Source organism: Siniperca chuatsi, linkage group LG5 (genome assembly GCF_020085105.1).
Source record: "Siniperca chuatsi isolate FFG_IHB_CAS linkage group LG5, ASM2008510v1, whole genome shotgun sequence".
In the NCBI taxonomy this organism is placed as follows: Eukaryota; Metazoa; Chordata; class Actinopteri; order Centrarchiformes; family Sinipercidae; genus Siniperca; species Siniperca chuatsi.
Window position 1 is genome coordinate 18,290,416 of NC_058046.1, and position 24,362 is coordinate 18,314,777.

At 44.0% G+C, this 24,362-nt stretch overlaps 1 protein-coding gene across 2 annotated transcripts in view; it reads left to right on the plus strand.

The window, feature by feature from the left end:
* Positions 1-24,362, plus strand: part of fam222a (family with sequence similarity 222 member A) — a 49,141-nt gene that overhangs the window by 12,614 nt on the left and 12,165 nt on the right. The window contains exons 1-2 of one of the 2 annotated variants that reach the window (XM_044196888.1): positions 12,960-13,112; positions 13,321-13,463. In XM_044196888.1, the coding sequence (XP_044052823.1) occupies positions 13,367-13,463 (97 nt within the window). In that variant the 5' untranslated portion in view covers positions 12,960-13,112; positions 13,321-13,366. Of the gene's footprint in view, positions 1-12,959; positions 13,113-13,320; positions 13,464-24,362 lie in introns of those variants that run through there. The other variant, XM_044196887.1, reaches the window with a different exon arrangement.

Below are 24,362 nucleotides of genomic sequence, written 5' to 3' on the forward strand. Positions count from 1 at the left end.
TTAATGTTGAAATTGCAGTCTGCCAGACATTTGTGCTGAGGTCCTCTATCTATCTGCGTGGGAGTTGTTATTTGGCAATTCTTCTTAAGTGAAAATAAGCAGGATCCTGCCCTCTGGGATCCCTTTCTTTCTCCTGAATAAAATTCCCATCAACTAAAAGAAAAACCTGTTTGGGATGATTTTGTCTTTGGAAATGCATTCTTTTATTACAATACTTATCCAAATAGTTGTACATATTTATCGTGTCTAGGCTTTTATAAACTTTTTTCTTTCTTCTATGTCTTAACTTGCCTTTGACAGTGTAAATAAATCATTTGCTGTTTAATACAGTTCTTTTTATTTCTGTCTAATGGGGTGGTCCTCTTGGTTTGTCTCTTCTTGCCAGGAGCTTAATCCTAAAGAGGCACAGCCAAGCACCCTGATCTGCCTTCCTGTTCTTTTCCTGTTCTTTTTCTTTATCGCTATCGGCCACAGCTTCACCACTCGGGCCCAGACCCCTCAGCTATCACAGGATGTCCCAAACATACCTTTACCTCAGTCAAGATGATTAAAGTAGCAGCATCTGCTCTCCTCATGTCTTTTGCACATGTGATTCACCTCCACCTTTCTCCTCAGGCTGAGAAAAGACAAAGTGAGCAACAATATCAGACAGAGAAGCAGGCAGTTGGTTCAGGCGTGGAGCCCCCTCACCAGACGAGACACAGTTAAAGGAGGAGGGGGTTGTTGAGTGGAATGAGTGGAGGTAGAAAACTGCAGTGACAGCAGAATGAATAAATTGAAAAACTCTCTCATTGTAAATTGTCTATCGCTCGTGACAAACGATCTGATAGGCGAGCGGCCCGGGTTTCCGACGCATCCGTCCCAATAGAGCTGTGAATAACTGGTCTATCTCCACACTGCTTAGCACTGGCCCCGCACTTAATAATTCATACAGTGTGAAATATTTTCCCCGGTACAGATATGCCAAAGAGCTGCCGCCAGCAGGCGGGGGCGGTGAGGGGGTGTCCCTGCGGTGCTAATTTGGGGGATGGTGACGTGCATAGATTTCTAAGGGGGCTCTAGTTTAGAGGAGATGCCTCAGACACATTTGCTCTCCTGTATGCTCTCTCTGTTTTTGGAAAGAGCTGAGATGCAGAGAATGAGAGTGAGAGAGTGCAGATGACATTTAACTCATGGCTGATCTTCCTGGAACTGGGAACAGAGAAGGGAAATATGTTTCCATTTAAACTGACTGAACACAGTTATCAGCGACTGTGGGGACAAAGGGAGGCTGTAAACCTGCTAAGTAGTTTTTGCTGTTTGCCCCAGTGAGCATTGTGGTCATGGTTGACATCAGTGGCAGCAGGTGTCTGTGGACACCTGGTTTATGTCTTCTGTTTCCATCAGGTGACTCCTCCTGCCTCAGGCTCCTGCAGGAGCTCAGCAGCCAAAAGCAGCTCTCATGGTCCCTGACCTTATTGTCCCCTTCATTCACAGTGCTGAACTCACACCACCTTATTCTCCACAGCAATGAACCCAAAGCTATAATGGCATTGCTCGCATGTGCGTGCATGAGAGTGTGCAGATGTGCTTGTCTGTGATAGTGTCATGCCATGTGTGTCATTTTTGTGCAACGATGCTGTGTGGTTTTGTCTGGCTCGTTCCGCAGCGCAGTCCTGTACAAACTGGGTTTTTATGGTTCGCATTCAGGCCCTGATACCAATTATGCAAACTATTAAAAATTTAAGGAGGACAGTCTTTTATAATTTAATCCTAAAGTAATAGATTCTATTAAAAATGCATGAGAGGAGCTTTATAGATGGAGCTAGAATTAGTGTCTATCAAAGAGTCCAGTCAAGGATGCAGGGGGAATGGGCGGCAGGAGTGGTGGTATTGCCTCATTATTCAAATAGAATATGATTACCATAGAGCAGGACTCCCTCAGAGCTGAAGCAGAGCTCGCTGGCCACTGTCACAAACAGGAGGAGTGTAGCTAGGCTTCTCAGAGGGAGCGCTCCCTTTTTCTGTTGAAATGAAACTGGTTTTAGATTTCCTGTTTTAACTTGGGATTCGAAGTGACGTGTCATTTGTTGTGGTTTCTGTCGTTGAAATGCTCTTAGTCTTCTTGGGTTTCTCCTCCCTGGTGTTATACTCGAGATTGTTTAGTCTTGTCCGTGCTGAAAGCTTGTAGAAGGTGTTCAAGCATGAAAACAGGAAGCCTGCAGTGTTGTAACTTAATGGCTCATGCAGCAAGCGAACAGCAGACCTTTTACTGGCCTCTGTACTCCCTGGTTTACCCCACAGAGCTTCCTGGACAGGTGGAAAGCAGAGTGAAGACTTCCCACAGTGTATGCACTGTTTTCCTTTTAAACTTTTCAGTCATTTTATCGTACTCTGGCAGGAGAGCGAGCTAAACAGTTTTTCTGCATCACAGGTTTTATGGAGTGCAGATAGCAGTTGAATTTCACTCTACTGTCATTGTGACTTGCTTCAATAATTACAGGTAGAGAACTGCAATGATTCAGATACCAAAACAGCCTCTGAAAAGACTTGGTGCTTATTAATGTGCTGCAAGAAGTGGATTGAAAAAGCCAATAAAAATTGGAACCCTCATGAAGCTTATATGGATTTTAAGTTCTGCCTCAGAGGTAAATTCCTTGCCTTTTTGATGTAATGGTTGCCTGTTTATGGAATAAATCCAAGGGGCTTAATCGATCATCTCCGTGAAAAGGTCAGGAGGAGAAGCTCTGGTGTTTGAAGTGCTTATCCCATGGAGGAGTGCCAGAAATGTGACACCTCCTTATGAGTGGGCGGCAGCGGGCAGATTAGTGACGGACAGGGTGGCCCAGGGGGATGATTTAGGGAGATTCAGCTCTAAATACTCGGTGTATATTGGAGAGAGAGAAAAAATTATAAGCTGCCTTCCCACAATCCCTATTTTCAACAGAAAAGCATATTAGTAGATTAAAAAGAAATTTTCCAAAAAAAAGAAGAGGAAAAAGAAAAAAAGGGTCACAGCTGGTGGTGAAAGGTGAACAAAAGTTTATTGGTTTTAACCTCCTGTCCACGCTTTCTGTTTAATGTTGCTTGAAGTTACTGGTTGGTTTCATCCCTCCGCAGTCTAATCTAATCTGGAGTGGGTGGCTGTGGGCAGCATCTGTGCTCCGAGTTGAAATAGGGCTTTCTCTCTGCCTAATCCTCTATCCAGGGATCACTCAGTAGGGTGAAGACAATTACCAGCCTGCTTTCTCATGCTAATGGAATCTCTAACTAGATCTTACAGAAAGAGGAAAAAATAGATAGAGTAAGAAGAGAAGCAGGGACAATGGCGCAGAAAGATGACCTAACTAAAATGGGTTTTTAGATTACCATTTAATTATTGATAGAGACCCAGTTGTGAGGCCTAAGGTCAGGATTTGGAGAGCATTTTCTGAGAAAGGAGATAGATTATCAGGTTATTTTGGTGTGTGTGTGTGTATGTGTGTGTGTGTGTGTGTGTGTGTGTGTGTGTGTTGGGGTGTCGTGTCAGGAAGTTGCTGAGACAGGACTGATGTCACCGACATATCAGCAGCTGTGAGCCAGGTAGTCTGCCTTTCACCTTTTTATCACCTGCCTCCAGCAAGGTGTCTGGAGTGGTTTTAAATTGCATTAATATGCAGGAATTTATAGATTGCCTCCCTTGGCATTTCTGCAGGGAGGGGAAGAGAGTATTACAGTCTCCATCTGCACTAATTACTGGGTCTTGGCAGTGTTACCTGTCTCTTGTGAAGGACAAACCAAGGCACCGAGCAGTAACACACAGAGCAGAAGGAGCTCATCTGCTGGGGAGTCTTCAAGAAGAGGGCTGTCTCCAGGGCATTTTTACTCTGATATGTTTGATGTGTTGGCAGCCTTGACTACCATAAAAATCTCTGCTAGCAACATCAATAAACTAAATGACTTCGTCCAAATTCCTTCATCTACTGTAGAGCACAGACAGAAAAGCGGGCTTTGCACCTGATTTCAGTGACAGTTGCACGTTCGCTCAAACTTTTGTAGTTAAATGTATCAGCATATATCTTCTGTTAATCCTGGTGGAAACTTAAATTGACTGTCTCCAGTGTGTCAGAATATTTAAACTCATGGCAGCTCAAGAGTAAATCTTAACAGGTGTACACCAACCGTGTTCTCCTTGAAGTGTAGTTCTGAGGCCTGAAACAGAAAGCAAGTCTTTGGTCTACCAAATAAATCACAGGAGCAACGAAATGTATCAAAAATCCTTGAGAGGGAAGAGATAATCAGTCTGCACATATGCTGTTATCTTCGTGATGACCTCGCTTCTCAATTCTCTCCGTGGCTGGTCAAACTCGCTGATAACAGGAGCCCTTATCAGGTTGCTTTTGTCATGGAAAGCATCTACCATTTTAAATCATTACAACCTGCCCACTTTTTCACTTTCCCCAATCATTGAGCAGTGACACCAAGACCTTGCCTGTGTAAACAAGAGATCGATGCTTTAACTCTTTGCACTTCAGGTAGCTCACCAGCTGCTGGGTTTCTGCATCAGATCTGCATGCAGTAATTCCTCAGCTCACTGTAGGTTTCTCAGGTTTCTGTGTTTGTCTGTCAGCCTGTCAGAAAGACTTCTTGGATGGCTGCTGCATGAACATCTTGCTGGTGTTTGTGCCATCTGTGCCTTTAGCCAGCAGGTGATTACCAACCGCAGCCTCACCTCCCACTCTGTCCAATTGGATTCTCTCTGCTGGCATGGTCAGGGCCGGCTTTCAGAGGTAGAAGGATGACAACAGCTGGATAGCACACATTTTGGAATAAAGGGGAAAGGCTGCTGAGTCTCAGCGATGGAAACTGCAATGAGGAGAAAATGTGTGGAGAAAAATGCCTGCTTCCTCTCCCATCTAGCTTAGCTGTGAGCACTTGTGTCATCCTCTCTTTTATAGTCCTTAATATCCAGCAGAGCAAAAATGGTTTTGTCACACTTCAAATATATCAAATTAGATCAATGTCAACATTTCAACGGTGCACTATTTGATTGCCTTATGGGCTTCACAACACACTAATGTTATGCATGACTGACTATTGGATCTATGACACCCTCCAGTGAAAGACGGTGGAGTTGTTTGACCCATGGGAATTGGGGTCACCTTAGGCCCTGCAGAGAGCAAAGTTTGGAGTCAGGCTTCAGCAAGTGAGAGAAGAAATCACATTGTTTGAATTTAATTATATTCCATTGATTTATTGAACAGCCATTAATAAGCATACATTTCGAGGGAGGGCCATTTTGTGTGAAGGTTTTCTCCCTCTCTCTCTCTCCCTCTTTTCTCTTGCCTGCTCACTCCATTTCATCATAAATTGACATAAGCCTTTCTTTGAAGTTCAGGAGCCAAGCTGAGGAATGACAGCACAACAAACAATGAACAAAACACAAAAAGACAATGAGCACTGTTTGAATATTCAAGTGAGCCACCGTAGGATGGGTAGAGGGAAAAAAAGAACCCTTGTTTTATTGTTGTTGTGTTAAGCTGTGAATGGACCTGTCTGGGACAATAAAGGATTGTGTCACATTGTGATAAGAAATGTTGCAATATCAACAATGCTTTACAAATGGTGTGTAATAAGGTTTACTGAGAAAAATTAAATCCTAGCATGGAAACCAAGAAAGCACTGCTCATTTTTCACATTTGGTGGAAGTTAGTTTGGAGGGTTTGTGATTTATGTTTGAAAGTTCTGCCTGGTGAGGTTGCAACTGCAGCAAAAATCTTTAAAATAATCAGTTTTTTTAGAGGCATATTTAGTTTTTAATGCAGCCAGATTTATGTTCAATTAACAGCAGTCCTCTGGTGTATCTGTGATCAACAGTTCAGTACAATCTCCACAGCTACTCTCTACATCTGTTCAAAATGTCACAACATTCATAGGGTTTCTGTGTGAAAGTGGTATTAGATGACAACTGATGCTGCTGCCTTACAAAACAATACAACAAAGGCTGAGGCAATAAGAGGAAAAGAGGATGTGTTTCCCCTGTGGTTTGTCTGACAATCTTAAGCCACGCTCTCATCGCTCAAAGTCCCTTGCTGGCATCAGCAGGAGTACAGAGGCTCAGTCATGTTGTAAGAGCACCTTGGTTGCACTGTGCTGGAAACGAACAGATTTTACTGAGGGGACTCTCCCAGCATGGGATCGCAGGCATGTGCTGGGTTTCAGACTGGTGATTACTTTTTAAAATGTATGAGTCAGTTAAGACTTGTGGATTTTGTTTGTTGCAGTTGTGTTTTACATCTCATTGCTCTTTGCTGAATTTAAATTTTGATAAACTCCAGAAAATGTTTGCTGCTTTTTAAACCTACAAATGAAAAAACATTTTTTTATCACACACTATGTATTTAGACTCTATTCTCACTGCCATTTTCCTCCTCCGTCAAGTATGTACTATAATACATAAAATGTTTGTCCATTGTTGCTATGGCCTTGAATTAGCTCTTCAAGAAAAAGCAAAAAAAGAATATATAAAATACTCAGTTTGCTACATGGTGGACTTGCATTTCCTTGCACTGCCACATAATCCATATATGCTCAGGGTACTTGTTTGTAAACTTCACATGTGATCAACTGGTCAAGGTCAAGCTAATCAGGGCTTTGCTTACTGTATGCCCCGGTTCACTTCTCACCTATAGTGTAGGTGTAAAAAGAGCAGCATGCACCGGCTCACATAACTGATCTCTTCGTAAATCTGACATAAAGCTGCACATGTAACACTCCAGAGAATTGCCGTCTCTGGTCATTTCCTAGGATCACATTGGAAGATGTCTTGTTTTCTTCTGTAGCTTGGGTAGCCATGGTAGTCGAGGTACAAGCCTGCTACAATGTTTCAATCATGTGGAGATAAAATCAAACAAGGAAGCAGAGTATGTCATGAATCCCTGGTGCATGGGCAGGTGCCAAGAGCGGACAGAACCATGTGAGCTGGACCACAATGGGGATCCTGTCTTGCTCACTAGAATTGACAGACCCTACTAAACCAAACAAAGAGCCCAATCCGCCATAACCACCTGTAGGCTAGTATCTAACAAAACTATTCGATTAGTGGACTCTCCGCACTAAATGATTCGCTGCACTAAGTAAGTATTACCTGACGGGCTTAAATTTTACGCTCAGAATGCTGCTCAGGTAGTGGCTGAAAATACACAGTTGAATTCAATATAATATCATACATTTTTCATAGGACCTTCAACACTCCTCACCCCAGTATTTGTAACACATCCTCCCAACCTGAGTTTGGTTTGCAGGTTCTACCTCAGAACTTTCTCTGTATGAATATAAATTTCATTCATCTTAATTTAGTTCAGCTCTTTGCATTTTCTATATTTTGAATGTGGTTGCCACATAATCATCATGGCTCACTGCTGTCTGAGCCCATTATTTACCATTAATGAAACCTAGCCCAGCACAAAGATGCAGCAGTTGGCTGTGAAGTCAATTAGTCCTCATTGCTATTACAGGGTTGACATTAGTCTAGGCAGGCGTGTTTTGATTAGAGATGACAGACGACTCGCTGCTATTGGATTGCCAGACATTCCTCACCCTTCGTCCCATGGGTAAAACTATTGAAGCTGACTAGAATATGGAAAGCTAACAGCTGAGTGTTTTTGCTAACATGCCCTTCATCTGCAGAGAAACCTCTCATAAATACGACTGCGTGGCATACGAGGCTGTATAATCCCCAATAACAGTGACATGCTGGATCGTATATATAAGAATCAGCTGCCAATATGTTATTCCAACACTGTATATCATGGCAATAAGGCCTAAACTGTAGGCTTTTACACACAATGGCCTTTTGTTGTGCAGGTTATTTATTGTGCTGGTGTGAGGTTGTGCAGAGCTGGTGGGTGAGTGCATCCAGGGGCTTGTATTGTTAGAGAATCAGTGGCTCTTGTTTGTGGAGCTGGGAGGGTTTGTTAACAATGCCTTTTTTATGTCCCAGAGTGCGTGCCTGTCGGCAAACGTCCCCTCAGAATTTTTGTTTGTGTGTTGTTTTGGTGTTGGTGTGTTTGTGGATCAGGGTCGGCGAACATAACCCTCATTGTGTGCCGTGTCCAAACAGACCAGTTATATCAGGCACATGTGAGCATTAGTATGTGTGTGTGTGTTTTGAATATACAGTATGAGTGCAAATTATTTAGTGCGGGTGTGTGGAAAGTGCCGAGCTGAAGGGGTTTACTGCCAGTCCTTCCTAATGGAGCCTTTCACTCTCCCTCCATTCATGTGACGGTATGGTGACGGAGAAGGGGGAGCCGGGGATTAAGCTGGTAGAGGCAGTGCCTTGTTAAAGAAAAAGAAAGGGTTTGAGTGTGGCGATTGGATTAACTTGTTTGGGCTTATTAAGAGGGGAGACACAGCAGCTTGTTAAAAGCACTGCATGGGGCGTCCCACAGTGAGACGGCAGGGTCACCATTCAATTAGGCTGAAGCCCCGCCCCCGCTCATTGTGGCGGCTGTCTGCCAGGCTCCCGGACCAAGACTGGTCCTAAATTGGGAGGGGGAGTTTCACTGGAGACACTTTAACTAAGGCAGTCAAACCTCTATAGATGCGTGATGATTGGTTTTCTATAAAAATCACTGAGGGATAATATTATCCAGGGCTGGAAATTTTGGTACTAATGCTGATACAATGAATTATACCATCTTTGATACCTTACTTTGAAAAATATTAGTATGTTTGTAGATTAGATTAGATTCAACTTTATTGTCATTATACATGTACAAGTACAAGGCAGCAAAATGCAGTTTAGGTCTAACCAAAAGTGCTATTAGCAAGTGCAGTATATAAAGTATGTGCATAAATGCAGGATAGAGCAATATTATGAGTGGTACAATGGACATTATAAATAGATGGCATTACTATAAACAGAAGTATACTGATGGATATGTACAATAATGAACTGGACTGGGCAGAACAGTAGTGCAAGACCCCGCCAGACAAGATTCTGCAGGTTGTAATGGGAGGTGAACTCCAGTTTCCTGTATTTCAGTCAGGCATGCTACATGTCCATCTACCACACCAACCTCCACACCTTAGCTTTCAGCCTTGTTACAAAGAGGGCACGCTACTTCCTGCATTAGCACTGAATGTTGGAACTGGACATAAATCATGAGGTGCAGATACGTCTAATACAGATACATAATTCCTAGGATACTAGGCTTTTCCCCCCCTACAAAACCCAATTTTCATTTGACAAAAGAAGCCAAAGTTCACAAATGTTAAATGCTGTCTAAACACAAGCAGCCATACAAGAACTTTGCCTAAATAAAATAGTGTAAAACTGGCAAAATATTGTTTTAAATCAGGAACCATCTCATCAAAGAATAAGCAAACAAGACTATGAATCTTACCAAACATTCAATGCCATCTTTTGGTACTTAAAGAGTAAGATGACTTACTGACTCATGTTTCCACCGTTGTCTTCCTTCAACAACTCACCTCTCGTGAGATTTCAGAGCGAGACTTCTACTTCAGTGAGACTTCTGTTTCTGGTTAAACAAAAATCTTACTCAATCTGAGCCTGTCAGTGGCAAAAACAAACACTTTTAGTGGAAGTAATTTTGCCTGCAAGGATTACGTTGCAGCCATTGCAGCCTGGTTTTTGTACCTATTATTCATTTAGACCCCCAAATATGTAAAAATAGGGCCCAGGTTTAAAAATACCAGAATTACCCTTTAACAGTTTTTATACTCAGACACATGTCAGCCCATACCACAAAGTATTGAGGTTCAATACCCAGCTCTAGTATCAGCTGCCTCACTCTTTCTTTCACCTGAAACGTGTAGCTCAAAACACACACATACACTCCATTTATTCACCCATGACCACCCTGTTACACCCCGCACTTGGCAGGATGCTTATCTGGGCAGACAGCTTTGGTCGTGGGGAGCCATCTCCTCTGATCTCCTCTGCAGTTTAAGAACCTTTTAACTTAGAAATAGCCCTCTGCCAAGCCCACTGCCTCTTGATTCCGGCTTATTCCCTCATCTCATGGGGCTGATCTTCCGCCCCCATTGCAAACCCTGCAGCAGCGTTAGCAGAACGGCAAAAAGCCGATAGACATCCAGCCTTTTGAGATATCCCCATACTGGTGTAATAGGAGACCTGTGAGTGGATTTGATGAGTGAGTGAAGTGCAGGTGGTTTTTCGAGTGGCGCATAGGGCAGTGTGTGTGTGCTCACACACATTCTCCAGCAACTTCACGGGGATTGACCTGGGCATGACAGGCTATTTTAGGGTAGCTGGATGATGGGTCACAGGGTTTTGGTTTGGAGATAATTTCCTGCCACTGATAGACATCTGCTAAGTAGTACAATAACCTAATAGGAGGAGATGAGGGGAAAGGAGGACATGACAAACAAGCCAAAGACTTGCTCCTTCTGCCTCGCTCTTAAAGGCAATAATAGGAGAAAATTGGTTCTTGAAATTGAATTGGAAAAAAGTGGGTCTCTTTCAGCGAAGTATAATGCCTCAGAATACATTTGGTGAGCAGCAAATAGAGAAAAATGGTGGGTAGTTACACGATTGTCTTTCATTTCAGAGAGGGGGAAAACTGTGGAGGTATCCCCCGTTAAGACTAGCTTTTAGTCTCAATCTACACCATGTGTCCCTTTCCACTCTCCCAACCACTATCTTTTAACAAATGGGCTGTGAGGATAGGCTCGTTGTGAAATTAGTATCCTCACAGAAAAGAGACAGAGAAAGGATTATGTGAATAGCCAGTAATGAGCTCAAAGTGCCAGTGTGTTTGGGCCAGGCTTGCCTGTGTGTGAGAGGAAATGGCACTGCAAGCGACCTTTTTGCTCAAGCACCTGGCGAGAAATAGAGTGGCCCCTCTCTCCCATCTGCAATGTGTGTGTTTGTGTTTAAGCGTTTGTGTGTGTGTGTGTGTGTGTGTGAGAGAGAGAGAGAGAGAGAGAGAGAGAGAGAGAGAGAGAGAGAGAGAGAGAGAGAGAGAGAGAGAGAGAGAGAGAGAGAGAGAGAGAGAGAGAGAGAGAGAGAGAGAGAGAGAGAGAGAGAGAGAGAGAGAGAGAGAGAGAGAGAGAGAGAGAGAGAGAGGGGGAGGAATTAACAAGAAATTCTGAGTCTAAAGACTTAATTTACTTGCATGTGTTAGCGAGAAGCATTTTTCATACCGTCAGGTTTGTGCTAAAAGTGTTGTTTTGTGCTGCTTCTGACAAGTTATAAAAAATACACATTTGACTTAAAGTGTGAAGTGCGTTATACAAGCCTCAGGGTCTGAGGTCAAATTTAATGTCTTGTGTAAAATGTTTTATTGAAAAATGTTTTTTATGAGAAAGATCACTGAATTCTTTGCAGGGATGATGCATTTTTTCCTGTAACCCCTGCTTCTAATCTACTATTGAAACCAGGAAAGTCATTCAACCTTAATTATAGGCAGTAAATTGTGTGTCAACCATGTAACTCTTCTTTTCAAAGCAAAGACTGTATTGTATTCAATTTCCAGAAGATTTGTTGTTCAAGGTCAGATGTTTTAGCATGGTCTGAAAAGTAGGCTGTAAATTCAATTTTATAAAATCAAAATAACAATCAACTTAAAAAGATGTGAATTCTTTGATTCTATTAAACATTTTCAGCACTAACATACTATTAAATACTTAAATACTGTATATGTTATATTTTTATGGTTCATGGTTTCACCTTGATCAAATATTGCAGAAATATTTTGTCATTTGTAAAGGTTGGTTTGACAGAATGCTTCTATTAGTGGTTTAATACTTTGATGTTTTTCACTGGTGATCTATATTTTGCTTTATTCCTTAAATGAGCAAGAACAGGAGCTGGCACTTTATGTACTGCCATTAATTTATCTCGCAATCATTGTAATTGCTTTCTTTCATATTAAAATGATAATCTATATGACTAAGTAATGGACTGATGGCAGGTGGCTAAATGTTCATTTAGTGATTCACTGAGAAAATAAATAACAGGGGACAAGCCTGTGACAGGCGCATGAGAAATCATTTTTCAATAATCTGCCACGCATCATGGCAGGAGACGCAGGCGCTGACAGCGTAGATGAAATATTTGCCTCTGTTCTTTGTTTTAATATGTGAGGAGACCGGCCCAGATAGAAATGATAGTGTTTTATATCGATGCATTTTGGACAAGAGACTCAAGAAACACATTTAGAGCTAAGATTAAGGCCACAATGGCTTCTGGGCTTCTGCAGTGTTATACTCAGTACAGTAAGAGCACATTTTTCCTGGAAGCCAAAGAATATCCGCTAAGTGACCTATAGAGGAGTGAATCTCGATCCTTATCATATAAAAACACTTTCGAACTTAAATGGTTTGCTTTTGGCTATTCTCATCTGGCACATAATCCAAGTACAAGACTTTGTAATCAGTCATCATTGTGTTATGTGACACTGGTATGTTGCTGATGAATGATACCCTCCATGCTACTTGATAGAACTCGATGGTTCTTAGTGAGGGAGCTGTGGGTTTTCTGTATACAATTTTATATATATATATATATTTTACTGTGTCCTGTGTTTCCACTGGGGCTGTGATGGGCTTTTTGAGAGGAAACTAGCAGCAACTGCCTCCCTGTTCCTGAGTGAAGGTGGCTGTGGGGAAAAGGGGGAGTGTAGAGCTGGAGATTTATGGCCTAGAGGGAGATTGATTAGTGCCGTCACTAGCCCTGATGTATGGTTGGCAGTCTCCCCCGCCCAACCCATCGCATTTGCTCACACACACAAACATGCAACCATACGGTTCAACACACAGCTACACATACATCCAGACACCGCTCAGTCCCCCAGGCCTTTTCCTGACAGTCCCCCAGAGCTGTTGCATGTTAAGTTGTAGCAGACAGACTGCTGTTTTCTCAGAATTACCATTTTTTTGCTGTCCATAGATAACGCCATCAATCACCACATACACACTGCCCTGGAAGGAATGTGCCTGAGTGTTGCTACTTTCTGTGTGTGCCTGTGTGTTTGTTTTGAGGACGGTTTCATAGACAGGAGATGCGGTTGAATGGCTGTGTGGATGTGCTGTTTGAAGCTGCAGAGTGACTGGCCTGGACTGTGCTCTGAACCTGTGTCAACCGTGCTGCCCCAGTGCAGGTGTGTGTTTATTATTCAGCACACAGAGCTGAAAGGCAGGCAGCTGTAGTCATGCTTTCCCAATTAAATCCTGGGTGAGAAATCTAGCTCAGAGCCAGCTCCTGCCAGCTTACTGGACACAGCCATAGAGCTTTGACCTCGAATCATCTTCCTTAACTCACTCAATGTTCGCTCTCTTTCTCTTTTTCTTGCTCTTTGTCTGCTCCAGGTTGGCCGCAGAACTCCCCCGGCTGTAGTACTGTGCCCACCTCGCCATGCTGGCCTGTCTGCAGAGGAGGCAAAACCCTCCACCCCAACACCCGGTGTGTGCCAGCAAGACCCTGGAGCCCCCGCAAGCCCTTGGACGGAAATGTGAGTTCACAGAGTGACAGGGAGCAATGGAGGTCAGCAGTTCAGCTCGCCCAAAGCTAAGAAATGAAAGAGGCTTGTGTTTGTCATTTGTAATTAATCTATCGGTCATGGTGAATGATGGAAACGGGTAGTTAACCCTGACTGCGAATAAGTGAAGGAAAATAGGCTTTCCGGTTTCTGTTGTTTGTCACTGTGCTCCCTCACTACTCTGAGGAATTCCTAACAGTTTCATTCACTCTGCACTTAGACCTTGGATTGCCATGTTGTTTGGCTACTCATTGTGAAGGGGGCTGTTTAGCTGTGCTGATTGTGCAGTCGTGGCAACAGGGCTGAACAGACAGTGTTTAACGTGCCTCACTGGCCCCGGGTGACCCTGAGGGTCTGTAAACATTTACAGTGTCTGGCCCTGGCTGTGCCGGCCGCCTGTAAAGCATGACAGCTGCTCTGTTTGCTCCCCGAGCACCACCCTCTGTCCACTCACAAAATGGTGTAAAGGGACAGAGATGAGCCAGGGCTGAAAACTGTTACAGAGCTGGCAAAACTAGTTCTAACCAGTTTGGGATTAGGGAGAGCTGCGACAGTCAGGCATCTGGAAGGTGAATTTCTCCCTAATTTTGCTGAAGCTTTTGGATAAGCTTTTTACAGTGATAGTCTGTTTTCTGATGAGGGCAAGGAAAGGTCTTTCCTCCTCATTGAATGCTCCTAGAGTCTTTAGTGGCCTTTGTTTACATGGCAGGCCTACGAGCTACCTCAAGCCGATTAAAAGGACTGGCGGATGGAGAGCAGGGGAGCACTAACCTACCAGTTTTTACCTCAGCTTAGAGAGGCTTAGTGGGAATAGCAGGTTCTGTGCTTCTTCATCAGTGGGACATTGTATCAGGCCTGTAACCAGTCCAGTGAAAAGGCTTTAAAGAGGCTTTGATTGGCTCTGGGCGAAGACATGAAGCACAGCCTGTGTTCTTTCTCAGCTCCTCACTGGCCAATTAGCTACTTCTCAGCTCAACATAACACTCCTACAGAGGAGAGGAGAGTCACAAAGAACAAGGTGACTGGGTGCTACCTCTGTCCTCTTTTCGCTGGTCTGTATGGATGTTTCATATGGAACTGTATAGGTGTGTGTGAAACAAATAGGGAACGAGAGCAATAAACAGAGCTCCGGGTGCGTTTGAAAGGGGCAGCTCTTCAGCTGAGTGGGGTTCAACCGGGCTCACTAATGAGGTTTCAGAGAGAGGTGAAGTGAAGGGAAGAACAAAAGAGAAACTGCACAAAATAGAATTAGAGAAAGTAAAGATGGAGAGGAAGGGAGAGAAATGGAGGGAGTCCTCAACAGTCGTCTTAATCGATTCCCTCCTTCCAATTTCGCAGGATTAGCCCACTTCCTCTCAGGGTCCTTTATTGAAGAGCAGCCAGTGGGAGTCAGGACTCAAATCAATAGAGAAAAAGAACAGTCTCCAGTCTTCTCTTTGCCCTCCCTCTTACTGACCCTCTCTGTCTGACTCTCCCTCTCCCTCTCTTTCTCCACCTGTTAAACCCTTTGATTGAAAGACTATCACAGTGACTGACTTGAGGTTCATAATGAGGATGTTTGAACATAATAGCCTCCTTTCTGTCCTTGGAGGGGGAGGGGGGAGCAAGTGTTGGATTTCCACCACTGTGCAGCTCTTGGCCTCAATAAGGCAATTGTTCGTCCAGGCCCAGAAGGGGTGCAGAAAGGCAGACAGTGGGTCTGGCTGAAGAAGTGGGCACACTCAGGTCACCATGCTGAGCAGGTCCCCATTATTGATTGTTCGTGGCCCAGTTTGTGGCAACATGGAAGGGGGTTGTGGGTAAGGTGACCTGGGCTCTCAACAGGAGGCTGAATACCAGAATACACCCCTCAAAGAGACAGAGTGAGTGAGAGCACAGGAAGGGGATTACCTGGCAGTGAGATAGAGGTGAGCTGTGTCATTTGCATCTGCTGTCCTTTACACAAAAGTAATGTGTGTGTGTGAGGACTGGGCAGAGCAGTTGGGATGAGAGGGCGAGGAGGGTTTTAGAAAAAGCTCCTGCATGCAGATGCCGAGTGGCTGCACAGTTCATTGATGCGACTCCCATTAAAAATCCCTCATACCCTCAATAAAAAAGGACTTAACTGGCTCTACCATCAGCTGGAAGCGTTCAGATCGGCTCGCCAGACAATCAATTTCCCCCAAGCGCACAGAGCTTAGCGGGAGAAACGGGAGGCGGAGAGCGGGATGTTTCCATTATCACAGCCTGCTCTGTGTCTGGACTCGGGGGGGTGGGGTGGGGGTTTGGGGAGGGGAGGTGGGGGTTGAGGTACTATAGAGCCGGGAGTGCAGAGGAGAGAAAGGAGGGAGCGGCAGAGGGAGGTGGGGAAAGACAGACAAGTGGAGAAGAGAGACAGAGAAGCAGAAAGGGAGACAGAGAAGCTGGCTTTTCAAAAAGCCATTGACCGCCTGCCCTTAAAAATATCATATTGGATTAGCCTCACAGAGACGGCCTTTTGATATTTTTTTCTTTGGCCGTAGAATTAAAAGGAGTGCAGAGCATTACTTGAATTATAAATCATAGGCACTTGCTTTCACTGCGCCCAAATTCCGCGCATATGTGGCTGCACTCTCCAGCGCCAGCGCCTGTCATTTTTAATTAAATCCCCCCTTATGGGTGACATTTGTAGCTTGCCCCCTCCTTCGTCCTCCACATCTCTCTACCACTGCCCTAGATGGAGACATGAAAGGCAGAGACGGCAGCGGAGCCAGGGCCTCTCATCGTGTTGTGCCCCAGAGAGAGGGCACCCATCTAGACAGATGAGAGAGAAAGGCCCTGCAAGGGGAGAGGGGTGAATGGATGTCACTGACCCTAGCCACCCTCGGCCAGGGGCGATCTCTCTCACTACCCATCCCTCTCCTTGATCGTTGTCCTTCACTGTGGGTCTGAAAGTCCAGAGAGCAGGGGTAAGCCTAACAGCCCTGCTCCTGGAGGGGAGAGGGAGGTGCACCTGTCCAGTGATGAGTAACACAGAGATGGCTGGACAGGAGGCCCAGCAGCCCCCACCACTACCCTGCCTCCTCCCTGGCCCAGACAGCAATTACTCTGCCACATGTCAGCTAAAGAATAACAGGTCCAGAATCCCTCAGTTGACTGGCTGATGGGATGATATTTCTGCCTGGCTATTTTCCATAATATTGTCTCAGATTTCAGCAGGTTTTCATTTGTTTATTCATTACTTAGCAGTTACATTTGTACCAGGCATGACATTTTCTAAGAATGCCATTGTCACACTGGGTGTGCACGTTTGTGATCTTTATCCAGGTCTGCTGCAGGTTCTGCCCTCGTTAACTACACAGCTCACTGCCACTCCTATATTTGTCCTGTGATTGGATCAGACTTAGGGCTAAACCTGGGTGTTCCCTCATGTGTCTAACCTCAGCAGGGCCTGGCTGCAACTCATACGCACACACACACACACACACACACACAGTGATCTAGCATACTTTTGGTCACATTGCAATGACTTATGTAACCTTAATTAAGACATAAATTATTTCACATCCTTGTGAATGCAGCTGCAGTAAAACCAAACTTTTTGTACCCAGTTGAATGTCTCCAATCAACTGGTGTGAATCTCCAAATGTGACTTGTAACAGAGACGTGCACACATATACATACACATACACATGAGCACACCTGCAGCCATAACCCTCTGTGACACCACCCAGGAGGCCTGAGGTGCCAATCAGCCAAGTGTAGATGAAAAGTTCCCAGAAGGCCAGATATCCCAGGTTCATGTCAGGCCAGGTTCAGTCCTTTTCCAGCTTGATCGACAGAGACAACCTGGTCATGCCACACACAGCCTTAGGACATGACATAGAGGTTCACCTGGGGATTGTAGTTTTCCTAATAGCCCTATGCCTCTGCAGGCAGCGCTGTCAGAGCCATTAGTTTGCTTTGCTTTTAGCAGCTTCTTACTAAGCCACATTTCCAGTGAGAAGGAATATGCTCAGGTAATGACCTCCAGCCACCTCTTCTCCACTGTTGTCTGAGGCGGTGTGAGACATAACAGGGGAATTACCTGGCCATATCAAATTGCAGCACATTACTCCAACGGCTGTTATGTGGGGAAAAAACAGTGGGAGCAGTTTTCAGTTGAATATTTAAAAGTGGTCACGAGCAGCAGCAGAAATAACAACCTTTTCCGTGATTGCCTCAGTACCCTGGAGGTGGGGGGCATAAAGTGGAACTGGGGGAAAAGGAATGGAGAAAGAGCGAAGGAGAGATAATCTGCATGCACTTGACCTTTTCCCACTGATTGAACTACCTTGTTTCTAACTCCCATTTGGAATTCCACAGAGTGCCCACAGAAACTGTCATTATTCCACAGTCTGCAGCAGGGAAGCAGAGGTCATGAGGTATTTTTTATAGTGAAAGGTGATTGACAGCTATCTATGGCTTGCCTACTTATGCAATATAATTTTGGGGATCACTGGCTTAGCGTAGCCGCATGAAATGTGTCGTTCACACTTTCATCACATTGCTATATTGCAAAATCCAGAGCATTAATAGAATTTCACTTTATTTTAGAGGGACAGCCATGTGCTATTGGTTGTACTAGTCTTACCTCACGCATACTACAGACTCTTCTGTCATGTTGGTGTCTCAGCGCTGGCACACAGAGGATCATTTCCGGCTGGTGGTGTCCCACAGAGCTATGCCTTCCCTCTGCCCTCTACCTTCTGCTGTGAACACGGGGGGCGAAGCAATCTTATTGCCTCGGGAGGTGAGCTTGAGGAAGAGGGGCTCTGCTTTAGTTTTTGTCACAGCGGGACTTGGGTTGAAAAACAGGTTCCTGGTTCCAAAGCCTCCGAGCTGGCATTTGGGCGTCCCAGGTGCAAGGCATCGACACCCTCTGTCTTCGCCTGCCAGAGAGTGGGGGTGGGTTGGGGGATGTGAACAAGGGTACAGAGAGTGTCCGCAGTCCCTTACTGTCCCACAGGAAATGGCACACAGCCTGTGCCATCTCAGAGTTGAGCCCACCACTGACTGAACATGAGAGGCATTCAGGAGGTGTTGCACGCTCCTGGCATGCTCCGTGTGTTTTTGAGTGGTCTCTTCATTACAAAACCCAAAATAAAATGTAGTTTTGGTCCAACATTTGGACTTACAAAGAGTCTAAGTAGGAGGAAAAGTTTCATTTCTTTTTAACTAGATTTCCAGCCTTTAATTACTCTATTTCTGTCTAGTCATTTTATCCAAATCATCAGGAAATTACAGGACATTTAAAAGTATGAATCAAAATTTTATTATATTTATATATCTGCTAAACAAATATTGTATAATGTTATGTTGTTTCACAAGTATACAAAAAAGTCTTTACTGTGTGGTCACACTGGGTTACTTACTCGCAAGCAGTTTTTTGTTACATAAATTACATCTACCATAGCTGTATCTGTTCATTTTCAATTTAGTAAATTGGCCCATACATTATAACCTCTCGGTCATGATTGAATTCACAGCAGGTAAATATTGATCAGTATGTTGTTGTTAAGGATTTACCTGTAAAGACTGCCATTTCACTGAGAAGTGTAATGGAATCCTAAGAAATGTTGTGTGAACAAATTAAAACTACAGAGCAGACAGTGGTAGAGTTTGGTGTTTTGGTCCGACCAGTCATGAACTTGAACCAAATTTTAATACCATCCCTGGCTGTGGTTTTTCAGTCTACTCTAATAGTGTAGATGGTTTGGCAGAGAAAGCATGTGAGTGCAAAGTGACCACAGCACAATGTTGAAATCTTCGCTCCTGTGGGACATTTTATCACTGTTTCTGTGGTTTGCTCGTCAGGCTCATTCTCATGAAGGCCATCTTCACATGCATTGATTGCATCATTATTTTAGGTTTGAGAAATGATTAATCAAATTTGCTCTGTTATAGGTTCAGGGTTCATTTCCACTGGACCTCTCGGCCTTTTAACAAATTTCCAACAACCTCTTTTCACTAACCCTAACTCTGGCCGGGCTTGTATCTGTATCATGGAGCCTCAAGTGTCTAATTTTCAAACTTGCTTTTATTTTAGTGTTGTTGCTAGGTAGTGAAAATGTTGACCTACCAGGTAACATGAAAGCAAAAGTATTACTTAATGAACCGATTAAAGCTGCCAGGTGTGACCCCACAAATTTTCTCAGTGGCAGAATCTGGAGAGCAGCTTCACACAATAAATGTTCAATTTTTATTTTTCACCACAGTCCAACAGATAGATAAAATGTAAATATATTAATTAAGAAACATTACAGATTTCAGCTTTAAGCAATACTTAAAATAAAACATATTGCTTCTGTTAAATCCCTGCCTGCACAACTCCATTGACATTAAATCTTTCAAAATCTTTTTTCATCTTACTGAAAATTTAGCCATTTATGTATCCCTTTCCCTGATCTGTTCATACCCCTCATCTCTCCTCTCCTCTTGTTGGCATGTATACTGCAGCCGAGTGCCTTGTTGTCTGTGCAGTGTTAAATATTAATTGGGAATCAGTGGAGGACTTGTCTCCTAAATGATAGAACAGAAGGGCCTAGGCTTGCCTCAGGCAGCCTGCAGGCGCCTTTCTTCTTCCATTTACCTGCAGGCCTGCGCACCAGCACTTCCTCCAGTCTGACAGGCCTGCCCAGGCGCCTCTAGCCTCCCCTCATCTCTGCTTCTCTCTCCCACTCTCTCCTGTTTTTTCTCCTTCTGTGTTCTCTGCACTGGTTCCTTTTCTTATCTCTTTATGTGCTTACAGTCTCTACCTCTGGGGTCCTTTACTCCAAACCTGTGTGTGTGTGTGTGTGTGTTGTTACTGTGTCCATTTGAGTTTGTGCATGCTGCTTGCTCTTGGCTGTACATGTAGCCCTTTGAGGAAATAGTGTCACAGCGTGGCATATTCTCTTAAAGACAGGACAGGGAGGGCACGACATAAATCTTTCAGGTCAGGATTTTAGCTTGTTGTATTTTTTTCATGGCTCTGTGTCCTGCGCTGCTCTCTGCCTCATCACTGAATGGTTTAATCTCTGTTTCTTCTTCCTAAAGTTTCCCCATAACTGGCCTCAGAGTTTCTCTTTTTTTCTTCTGTGAGCCTTCCTTTGTTCCTCTCTATCATCCTTGTCATCTGGAGAGGTGTACCAAGACAAAACAACTGGCACCGGCTGCTTCTTGGTGCTCTGGCTAGCTCTAACTTGTGGATGACCCTTCTGGACTGAGTTAATTAAGCTGCAGAGATTTGTTTTGGAAGTCAAACCAGTCTAACCTGTTCTTGTGTTTTGACTCTGTATCTGTTTGCACTGGAGCACAGCTTTCCACAAGGTTCAGTGAGGGTATATGTTGAACAGGCAGGGCTGAATGGAAAATGGAAAACCTAGAGGAGGAGGAGAGGGCAGCAGAGGGGCAGGGATATAACTGGAGGAGAGTGGGGGAAGGGTTGACTTTGATGCCATAGGAATGAGTTCACAGGCTCATGAGCAGAGGCCTAATCGCACATGACAATATCGGCTGGTGTGCCAGTCGCAACGCATAACCACCCTGCTGCTTGTGCTGACTCGGGGTATTTGCTGATAAAGCTCTGCTTTCTAGACCATGCTGTATGCACAATGAGGGTGGCCCAGGCAGGCCTGAGGGCTGGCTCATCACAGGCAGCCCCCAAACCGGGGGCTACGTCCCCCCCATCTATACAGTACCGTGCACTCCGCTAAGCCCTTTGGCCAGACTTGATTATTAGACAGAGAGCAGTTTTGTGATGAATATAGTTATTTTTTCCATTTATAATCTATTATGTTGCCCATCCAGGCCCATAAATGATTGCAAATGGAAAGAGCCTGGCGAAACTCCAAACATGGAGCGCGTTCTTTTTGTTTGGCCATTTTGTTTATGCAGTGCAGTGTGTAGTGTGAAGTAAACATGTTGCCCCAGTTTCTGTGTTTGTCTGGTGCACGGGTGTCCGACAAAAGGTCTGACATGGCTGCTGCTGGCCTGCATTCCTTTGTGGCTCAAAGAGGACATAATACCCACTGGTGTTTTTTTTTTTTTTGCTGGACAGTCAGCTATATCATCAGTAATTAACACGTGCAGTGATCTCCTTTTAATTAAAGGGGGATCCTGTGTTTAGTTCTCTTTCATGCATGCTATGATTTCTTGCATTAAACATCAAGGCCAAGACTGTAAGATGTCTGCCTAAATGTCTTTTTATCTTTTCAAATGCTATCTTCACAAAGGTTAGTGCTGATAATTATGTTTGTAATTCCTGAGAGAGGCTGTATGTCTGCTCTGGTGGTGCCAGTGGTGTTAATGGGGCAGGAATGCAGGACGAGTGCTTTCCCACGCTGTTAGTTTTCTTCTGCCAGGCGCGTTTGAGACGAGGCTCTGGGCCGGCTAGGCTCTGCTAATGCAACTGGAGTGCAGACAAATGGAAAGTGACACTTGTGTGTGTAGAATGGTATTTGTGGTGACGCTTTGACTACAGATAATAAAGTGTTCGCCCTGAGGTGATTTCGCCCGGCAAGCACCCCAGATGAAACTCACTTACTCAGAGAGGGAGACGGAAGAGACAGAGAGGGGGGGATGAAGAGAGAGAAGAGACAAAGAAAATATAGAGAGGAGGTAAAGAGGATGAAGAAGAGAGAAAGCAGCAAAAAGATCAAGAGACATTTGTAATTTCAGTGCTTTATGGGTCAGAGATTTGTCCCTTTGACTCCACCTGGTTCTAATAGTGTTATTCACCTGATTTTATAAATACAAAAATAAAAAACCTGTATGGAGCTTATTTTGATGTATAGATTATGATGATTAATGGTTATCGATGTGGTAGCTTCTAAAGAGAAAGGATGTCAGGTTCAACTGGAGGTTAAAATGTTTGGATCAGCTGTTGTTAGCAGGATCTGTGAGTGTGTCTGTCTGTCTGTCTGGCTGTCTGGCAGGCCATGTGTACAGAGGAGTCCTTCAGGATCAATCAATTCTTAGTAATTTCCCCTACAGCCTATAAAAGCCAGGTCTGTCTGGAAGGAGCATGAGGTTGCCACATCAAACCAGCTAATTAATTTTCATGGCTGATTCAGTAACATCTGGCTTTAGAGATAAATTCTAACGAGAAAATGTAAACATGACAGTGTCCTGGTGGTATAATATTTCTTTTGAGGAAACCTTTATGAAACCTAATTAGCTGTTTTTATATGACACATTGTCCACCATCACGTTATACACATATGTGAAACTGTAAAAGGATTATAATGTTAATAGACAAATGTGCAGAAAGTGAAAATGGATCTTGTTTTTCTTCTAGTCCTTCCTAGTGTTATCTGTACCTGTGGATCATATCCGTGTCTCAGTGCACTGTATTAACCGCACACGTGTACCTGTAACTAAATTACCTCATGCTGCAGTCTGTGTGAGGAGGAAACCCAAATTAGGCTCTCAATTTGGTATTTCTTCCATCTGCTTGTGCAGGAAATAGATAGATTAAATCTTAGATGAGATTGGCTGTAATGAAAGATTAGATTTGGGAGGTTTGTCCAAGTTTTTTAAAATCTCTTTTAATGATTAAATCCATTTTTGACATTGTGCCATGTCTGTGTGTCTGTGAAGGATCAGTATGCAGATTGCTTTAACATTCTCATTATCCTCTTTGCTATTTGTGAAACATGTTGGCAGGTTAAAAGCTCAATCTGTGATTGCAGTGTGGCACCCCCTGTTGAAAAATGTTGTCCAACTACAGATTTTATTTACATGGTGATTCATTCGATTAAATTATTTTCTTGTTATTTAGTATCTGACATTTGATTCAAAAGTAGCAGTATGTGACTGTGAAATATAAGGTTTGTTTACTTTGTAAAATGCAGTTTTGATATAAAAAGTTACGTTAAAAATTACAATCGATAAGTCAACTTCCTCAAAAACAAGAGAAGACAGAGAGGAGTTTGATGAAGACCACATTTTCATTTCCACTGTCTTACAATATGCATTTGTTTGATGATTATGATGACACAAGCAGCTGTGAATTCAGACAGCTCTATCCTCTGAGAAATCATTGCAGTTTGATTTTTATCTTTGCAATTATAGATAGCAAAGGCCTGACAAGTAATTGCCTTGATTTTTTTCTCTCTGTGTTGTTGCACAGAAAATCAACCTCGAGATCAACAGAGAAAGATGAGTGTTCCTAAAAATGGCTTTTCTGATATCAAGCAAGCAGCAGGGTTCCCTTTCCCCTAACGTGCACTTGAATTGATTAGTACTCTGGCTGAGGGCATATTCGACATGTCTGCCCCCTGCAAGGCTGCTCTACCCTGTTGATCACTGGCTCATACATGTGCTTCCTCTGCTCTCTCGCTCCTCAGGAAGCTCCTGTGGGGCACTGAGGCTTTGATTGACTGGCGGCTGAGTCCACAGGACGCCTCTGTTATTATCATCTCTACCTCTGCAGAGGGACTATGGGGCTATGTCCAGGGGGTCTGGCCGACAGCCCCTGCTTTGTGTGCCCGATAGTCAATTAGAGGCAGCGCATTGCCGGAGACGAGTGGGATGCAGGGTTAATTGCAGAGGACCAAACAGCTGGCTCTATCAGGGCCCATTGTGTTTGCAGCAGTTGTCACGGCAATTGAGGCCTGGCTGTAATCGCTGACTAATCAGCCCTGTGCCAGATGACACCTCCATTAGCACAAGGCAGGTATTGTTCAGGACGCGAAGCTGCCTCTGGCTTCTCCCCGCCTGCCCATCCTTTTACAGCAGACTAACAGAGGTTGGTAGAGGATGTCATAGACCCTGATCCTATCTGCTAAAAGCTAAACAATAGCCGCAGGTCAAGGGTTTCTCCATGGAACAATGCTGTTGAATCTGCCCTTTCTAGGCTGCCACACATTCAACTTTTTCCAAGCTGAAGGA